Here is an 8,486-nt window from a genome sequence, read left to right on the forward strand (position 1 = left end):
CAAAAATTATAAAAGGTTAAAAAGGGTCTATAAAATCTTACCTTATGGTCAGACATTAAAAATTAGATAAATATGTCTACAAGGTTTTATTAAAATTAAGTTTAACATTAATAACACACTAATATAAAGATAAAATGTATCTGGCATAAAAATCAAACAAAAAGCATTATTAAATATAAAATAGTGTTTAGCTTTCTTTGGTCTAAAAATTAATAAAAATAGGTGCTAAAGGAGATTTCTCAGTAAAAAGGCACTAAGGATTATAAAGTCCAGTCCATTGCCAAGGTCCCCACATTTAAAACATAAAAGTCAATTTCTTAGAAATTATATAGTTGGTTTATCTTCCACTTTCCTTTCCCTCAAAACAAAGTCTTTTAGCACATGTACCACTCCTAGAATTTCCGGTAAATCAGCATGAGCCTGAAGATCACATTCTTATTGAAAGGTAGAAAGAAAAACTCGAGCCAGCCTGGGAAGGACCCTACCTGGTGCTGCTAACCACCAAGACTGCTGTTCATACAGCACGAAAGGATGGACTCGTCACACCCGAGTCAAGAAAGCGCCACCCCCTCCAGAGTCGTGGGCCATAGTCCCAGGGGAAAACCGTACCAAACTAAAGCTAAGAAAAATCTAACTCTTTTCATCTAGTCTATCACTCTTTCTTCTTTCCTCGTTCTATTGCTGACCATCTAGTTATTAACATAACCAAGTCAATTTTCCCTCAAACTATTGCATGTAATGCTTGCCTTGTTATACCCTGTAAGGACTTGCCAAGTCAAAGATAGCTTTCTACTTCAGAAAAGTACTTCTGTCCCTCCTGACTCTCTTCAGACTAGGCATTAGCAAACTAGGACCATTTAATCCGGGGAGATTTCGATAAAGACCCCAGTGCCAACCAGGAGTCTTGCCTCCCAACATAGAGCTTTCATGCCATAGTTGGTACAACACTCTGTGGACCACTAAAGAGCAAGGATGGACGGCCCCAACTGTGTTTTGTAATTTCCTAAAACCATACATTCATTTTACTAGAGGATCATAGAAGTTAAAGACTTAAAACAAACTTTAGCAACTAAGACAGGATACCAAGATGCAAATGCCTGGTTAAAATGGATCAAATATTCCATCTGCACGTTAAACAAAAGCAATTGTTATGCTTGTGCATATGGCAGGCCAGAGGCCCAGATTGTCCCCTTTTCACTAAGGTGGTCCTTCAGTCGACCAGGTATAGGCTGCATGGTAGCTCTTTTCCAAGATTCTACAGCCTGGAGTAATAAGTCATGCCAAGCTCTCTCTGCTATATCCCGAAGTCCAGCACCCTGTGGGTCAGCCCCTGAAGGCCATCCAGCCTCCGTTTCCCAACACTAAGTTCACTTCATGTCTCTCACAACAGGGAGGAGACTTAGCACTCCTTGGAGACCTGAAAGGATGCAGTGAGTTTAAGAATTTTCAAGAGCTTATCAATCAGTCAGCAAGGGTTCATCCCCGAGCGGATGTGTGGTGGTACTGTGGTGGACCTTTACTGGGCACTCTGCCGAATAGCTGGGGTGGCACTTGTGCTTTAGTCCATTTGGCGATCCCTTTCACCCTGGCATTTCATCAACCAGAGGGAGAAAAAAATAAGACATTGTAAAGCGAGAGAAGCTCCTTATGGGTCTTTCAACTCTCACATCTATTTAGATGCAATTGGAGCCCTGCAAGGAACACCAGACCATTTTAAAGCTTGAAATCAAATAGCTACAGGATTTAAGTCAATATTTTAGTGGGTTACAGTTAATAAAAATGAAATTAGATAAACTACATCTATTACAACCAACAGCAACAAGCTTTTCATGAGTTAAAGAAAAACTCATGTTGGCCCCAGCCCTGGGGCTACCTGACCTGACAAAACCCTTTACATCCCATGTGTCAAAAAAAAAAAAAAAAAAAATGGCAGTTGGAGTTTTAACCCAGACTGTAGGGCCCTGACCAAGGCCAGTGGCCTATCTCTCAAAACAACTAGATGGGGTTTCCAAAGGCTGGCCCCCATGTCTAAAGACCCTGGCAGCAACGGCCCTGTTAGCACAAGAAGCAGATAAGCTAACTCTTGGGCAAAACCTAAGCATAAAGTGCCCCCATGCTGTGATGACTTTAATAAATACCAAAGGACATCATTAGCTAATGAATGCTAGACTAACTAGATACCAAAGCTTGCTCTGTGAAAAATCCCTCCATAACCATTGGAGTTCACAACAACCTAAACCCCGCCACCTTGCTCCCGATATCAGAGAGCCCAGTTAAACATAACTGTGTAGAGGTGTTGGACTCAGTTTAAACTAGTGGGCCCAACCTCCGAGACCATTCTGAAACATCAGTAGACTGGGAACTGTACGTGGATTAGAAGCAGCTTTTCCAACTCCTGCAAAGTGACTCTGAAGAAGACGACAAGCCCTTCCCCAGTCACACCCGGAAGCCGACTGTTCCATGCACGGCTGAAGCATGAGGAAACTCGTTGCGGGACTCGTTTTCCTTAAAACTTGGACTTGTAGAGTAAGGACTTCAACTGACTTTCCTCAGACAGAGGGCTGCTCGCAGTGTATACATCAAGTCACTGAAGTAGGACAAAAAGTTGCTATGGTCCTATTATTTTATGGTTATTATAAGTGTACTAGAACTCTAAAAAGAACTTGTTTGTATAATGTTATTCTATACAAGGTATGTAGCCCAGGAAATGACCAACCCGATATGTGTTATGCCCCATCTGAGCCTCCCATGATCAGTTTTTAAAATAAGATTAAGAACTGAAGACTGGTGGGGCCTCATGAATGCTACGATTAATGTGTTAGCCAAAACAAAACAAAAAAAGTAGGTGCCCAAACAAGTCACCTTAAAATTTGATGCCTGTGCTGTCATTAATAATAATAAATTAAAAATAGGATGTGGTTCTCTTAATTAAAAAAGAGACTATATGGCAAAAAATAAGTACATTTATCATGAATTAAGACTATGTGAAAATAAATGTAGATACTGGTCTTGTGTCATTTAGGCCACTTGAATAAAAAAAAAAAAGAAAAAATCCTGTCTACCTTCAGCAAGGGAAAAGTGGCCGTTCTTATACCAGTGGTCCGTGTAACACCTCAGAACTAGTAATAACCAACCCCCTTAATCCTCGCTAGAAAAAAGAGAATGTATAACCCTAAAAATTGATGGAGCTGGGCTAGATATTCAGGTAAACATTGTGGTTTGAGAAAACACACAAACACTCTCCTGAGCCAGTATGTCAAACCTTCTGTGATGAATTGAATGTGCCAGTACCAGAAATTCCAGGAAAAACAAGAAATTTGTTTTTGCAATTAGCTGAGCACATAACCCAGTACTCAATGTCACTGCATGTTACGTATCAGCACAAGTGTACTATATGAATCAGTATCAATCTGCACATTATCAATATTGCACAGGAAGACAAAAGTAGCGAAAATAAGAGTGAGAACTCCCGCTAATAAAAAGTGAGAGTCTCAAAGGGGGGAAATGAAGGAAGAGAGACAGACCCTCTCATATTGTTTTATACTCAGAAAAAAAAAAAAAGAAAAGTGCAACTAAAGGCAGGTAGCCCAGCGCTTAGGAACCAGACCCAAAACCAGGCCTGGTAGTTAAAATTCTGCCTGACGTAAGCCTGGTAGTTAAAATTCGACCCCTGACCTAGCATCTGATATTATCTATAGATTATAGAAAGACATTGTAAAACTTCCCGGTCTATTCTGTTTCACTCTGACCACTGATGCTCGCAGCCCTTGTCACATACCCCCTGCTTACTCAATAGATCACGACCCTCTCACACACACCCCCTTAGAGTTGTGAGCTCTTAAAAGGGACAGGAATTGCTCACTCGAGGAGCTCAGCTCTTGAGACAGGAGTCCTGCCGATGCTCCCGGCCAAATAAACCTCTTCCTTCTTTAACTTGGTGTCTGAGGAGTTTTGTCTGCAGCTCGTCCTGCTACACTCCCCTCTGTCACCCCAACTTCACCAGCAAGGACATGGAGGCTCAGAGAATTGTGGGAGCTTGAAACCACCCACTCTGCCTGTCTCCCACAGCTGCTAAGCAGGTGGCTAAGGCAACCCTCAGACACCCTGTGTACAGTGGGAACCAATCTGCCCACTTGTGGTGTGGGGAGACCCACGTCCCCCAGATGGGGAAAGCACACCCCACTGCAGAGGACAGGCGTTCCGTACTCAAGCACTGTGCCTGCCCGAGCTGAGGCCCCTTTGCTGACCCACCCCCGAGTATGGGAGCGGCCAGATGCCACCAATACCCAGAGACAAGTGGCCAGAGGGAGCCGCCAGGGGCAGGTGGGGGCCGGTGCGCATGCAGCCACTTCCATAAGCAGGCCCCCCACCTGAGCCACGAACTCAGGACTGTCGGAAGCCCCAGAAACATCCAGCACCAGAACCATCTGTCTGGCCCCATGCTGGGCCTGTGTGGTGTTTCTTGTTCAAGGTCACCAGCCTCGTGGTGGGGCTAGAACTGGGCCCCTGAGCTGCAGATGGTAGTTTTCTGGGGGGCACTCAGAGAGTCCCACATGCCTGCATCCGCACTGAGCCAGGTCCAGGTCCCCGGCCCTGGCAGCACAGCAGCTTCCCTGAGCTCCCAGGCTGAACTTTAAAACAATGCCTCCCAGTTCAGCTCCAGCCCCACTCTGGGATCCCTGGACTCAGCGGGCCAGGGGCCATTCTTAGGGCAGCTAAGCCCTGGGCTCTGTGCCAGGCTGCCCGAGCTGGCCAGTTGGCACCCCTTGGAGTCACCCTGTTCTTTGCACCTGGCGCTCCCATGGGAGTCAGGGGTAGGGGACAGCATGCTCTTGGCCCAGCAGCCGCTGTTGTGAGGGGGCTGGGCCCTGGGGTCAGAATGAGGCTTGGCTCTCCCCACGCAGGCCTGGGCCAGCCTTTGTTCCAGGGAATCCCCCATCTCCGTGAGCCGAGCTGTGGCTTTGGGAGGAGGAATTTCATACGTGGCTTTGGGAGGAGGCGTGTCACTGCCCGACAGATCCGGCCACCTTGCTGTTTGTGGAGATTCGAGGCCCACCGTCACCCCGTGGCTGGGGAGTAGCACGTTCCAGCAGGTGGGGGCTCGGACCAGATCCTGATGTGGAGCTCAGGGAACCCTCCGGGGCTCCGGGGGGGACAAGCATTTCCCACCCACAGGAATGCGGAACTGCTCCTTCTGCCTCCCTGAGCCCAGGTCCTCCTCCTGACACAGCGCGGGTCTGTGCCATCTTAGGCGCCTTCTGCCCTCTGCAGGGGGAGTGGGGGCTGAGCAACCTGGGGTCGGGAGGCTTCCGGATCTCAGGGGACAATCTTATGGGTCTTCCTCCCTCCCTCCCTGGGATCCAGCGGCCAGTTCCTGCCCCTCCCCAGATTGGAGGACACGGATGTCCAGAAGGGGACCTGGAGGGGGTGGGGTCAGGACCCTTGTCCCCAGAGATCAGCTGACAGAATTGTTCCAAAGGGAGAGAGGGGAGAGGTCGCAGTCTCACTTTCTTGCACTACCCAGCCCCATCCCTAGCCCACCCTTTCCCAGCATCTGCCTCGGTTTCCTCGCCCATAAGGGACTAGAACACGTGCGGAACACTGTCGGGCGTTTCCACTGGGACGGTTTCCTGAGCAGGGGTGGGAGGGCAGGGGCGGGTGGTCGAACCCTCAGATCCAGGCTGAGGGGCTCCTCGGAGGAATGGACCCCCCTGGCGCTGTTGCCTTCCAGACGCCCCCCACCCTGGGACTGCGACTGCCCAAGGAGGTGACTTCTCTGGCCCCACATGGCTCTGTGCCAGCCCAGCATCTGCAATGGAGACACAACGGGCAATATGGCACCTCCACCTTCCCCACCCCACTTCACTCTGCTCCTTCCGACTGGAGCCCCACGGCCCCCACTCCCTCCAGTGCTCAGGTGGCCGCCCACCCCTGTGCCTCAGACAGTCATGCGCAGGGGCAAGGGAGGGGCTCCAGCTCCTGGAATGGGGACTTGAGGGAGGAGGAGGGCCAGGCTGGGTGCCCTCAGGCCCCCAGAGGACCAGCACTGCCTCCCTCCCTTGCAGGCTGAGCACAAGTGAGGGAGGACCGACCCTGCCCCAGAGGCGCTGTTCCAAGTGTGTGTGTCTCCCCGTAGTTCACGTAGTTCGGGTTGTTTTTCCCGTAGCCGCGCACAACTTCCCTACCTAGGAATCCCTGGGCCGGGGGCAGCCAGCCTACGGGCGGGGCCGAGCAGCTGACGAGTCCAGCGGGGTAGGCCTGGGGTCAGGATCTTTGCCCTCTCCTCGTGCGTGGTGCCCGCCTGCCATCCACCTCCTGGCAGAGTCGATGCCTTGCTATGGGTGGCCGGAGAGATAGGCAGGAGCGTGGCTCCCACCAGCTCCCACAGCCTGGCCTTTTCCCCCAGAGGAGCAGCCAATGAGGCAGGGCTTGAGACTCCCAGGAATGGGGGAGCCTGCCAAGATGGGGTGCCAGAGGCCTCACTGACCCTGTCTGCCCCCTGTCCAGTCCTCTTCGACTGGAAATAGCACCTCCATCTACCTTTGGGGGTTCCTGTGTGGGAGGCCCGCCCCACTCCATTCCATCCTCACCCTGTTCCAGGAATGGTGGAGCCCAGGCCAATCAGAGGCACAGAGCTGGCTCAGAGATGGGCCCTGTGACCACATTCAGATCAACCAGAGGCAGGACTGCTAGACTATGGGAAAAGAGGGATCTCCTCTCCACAGGGATAGGGCATGCTGGAGCAGCCTGGTCCTCTTCACCATGAGTGGAGAGGCTGCCTAAAAACAAAGCCACTGCAGGGGAAAGCAGGCCAAGAGACTGAGGGAGGCAGCTGTGAAGCACCTGGACCCAGTCGTGCCCGAAGTCTTTTCTATACCTGGATCCAGCTGTAGAAGCCCTTCCTACACCTGGACCCACCCATGTCCAAAGTCCTTCCTACACCTGGATCCAGCCATGCCTGAATCCATTCCTATCTCTGGATTGACAGTTACATGAGCGGATACATTTTCTCCTTTGCAATTTGAAGCATACTGAGTAACCCACAGGGGAAGCTGTACAACCAAGAGGCTATCTCCTGGTTCTGCCAGGCTCCCAAGACAGGACAGGCCACATTTGCTGCCCCCACTCCAGTCCTCTACAGAGGGCAATCCCCCACTCACCATGACAGATGTGGTCATGCCCTCTAGGTGGAAGACGTCCATGCTGGAATCCGTGCCGCCCACCACCTCATTATTCCCCCGGCTTGACTGGGGAAGGTCGAAGTAGGTGCTATCTGGTTCCCTGGGGCAGGGAGAGGAAAATAGAAGCTGTCAGTCCCCAGTCTGGGCGTCACCCCCATACCTCCCAGGCCCAGAGCTCAAGGATAGCTTGAGATTCCTGGTGAGGCCTATGTCTCCTGCTCTTCCTACTCCCTCTCATGCCATCTCTGTCCTCCACCTGCTCCTCCAGGGCTGCTGTGAGTGCCAGAGAGGCAGAGCCAGTCATGGCCTCTGTTATTCTGGGCCTCTGCTAGCCATGGGTCCTTTCCAAACCTGGGAAAAGAGTCTGAATTTTGGTCCTGCGTCCCCAGGGAAGGCCTAGGGCAGTGGTCTCCCTTCCCTGACCCTCTGACCCAGCCCTGTCCCCAAGTTGATGAGGGTGGCCAAGGTTAGCTGAAGACCAGTGTGGAGCCACCTCTTCTGCTCTGGTCCAGTCAGCCCAGCGAGGGTGGTCAAGGCTAGCCCAGAATCCCAGTGAGGGTGGCTGGGGCTAGCCCAGAGTCCTCCCGGGGCCACCCCTCCTGCTCTGGCCCAGTTAGCCCAGCGAGGGTGGCTGAGGCTAGCCCAGAGTGCCTCCCAGGGGAGCCCCAGGTCTGGCCAGCCGAGCACACTCACAGAGAGCTCCAGAGGTGCTCAAACGTGGTGCCTCCATCGGGGGAGGTGGCGGTGGACTGGGCCATCTTCCTCACGCCGGCCTCTGAGGGCAGCTCACTCTGCAGGAAGGAAGGAGTGACACCTGAGTGCCCCGGGAACTTGTGTTCTGTCCTCCTGTGACAGCCTCGGTGGGGGCGAGGGTGGGGTGGGCGGCAGGCAGGTGGGCCTGCCTGGGACGTCCCTTGAGCACTGGCAGGTGCCCCGCCTCACCCTCCCTGTGCCCTCTCCACTGTCATTTCGTCCACCCCGCTCCCTGCGGCTGGAAACCGAGGGCCAGGTGGGCGGCTCTGCCTTGGAGGTGGTGGGGCTGCATTAGACCTATCCGCGGGGGCACCCTGGGCAGGCAGGTGCTTCTCAGAGCCGCCACCTCAGAAGAGGGGGTGAGAGCAGCACCCCCTCCTGGGGCTGCCTTGAGGGCCTTCAGGAGAGCAGACTCTTTGAGATGCTTGGGCTGGGACAAGCGTGTGAGGCCTGTGGTCTGTTATGATCCACTGTGTCTAGGTTTGGCCTGGAGGATGCAGCCAGGTTTGGGGTCTCCCTGATGCCTGGGACCTGGAGGTGGTTCAGGTCCCA

The 8,486-nt window shown here is 52.3% G+C and overlaps 1 protein-coding gene across 2 annotated transcripts in view; it reads right to left on the reverse strand.

Moving 5' to 3' along the window:
* Nucleotides 1-7,966, reverse strand: part of TP73 (tumor protein p73) — a 55,831-nt gene extending 47,865 nt beyond the window's left edge. For both annotated transcript variants that reach the window (XM_017882442.1, XM_017882441.1), the window contains exons 1-2: nt 7,875-7,966; nt 7,161-7,281 (exon numbers count right to left, since the gene is read on the reverse strand). In XM_017882442.1, the coding sequence (XP_017737931.1) occupies nt 7,161-7,281; nt 7,875-7,939 (186 nt within the window). In that variant the 5' untranslated portion in view covers nt 7,940-7,966. The remainder of the gene's footprint in view (nt 1-7,160; nt 7,282-7,874) is intronic.
* Between the last annotated feature and the right edge of the window lie 520 nt (nt 7,967-8,486).

This window comes from Rhinopithecus bieti, unplaced genomic scaffold (assembly GCF_001698545.2).
Source record: "Rhinopithecus bieti isolate Rb0 unplaced genomic scaffold, ASM169854v2 scaffold_13351, whole genome shotgun sequence".
Lineage (NCBI taxonomy): Eukaryota > Metazoa > Chordata > Mammalia > Primates > Cercopithecidae > Rhinopithecus > Rhinopithecus bieti.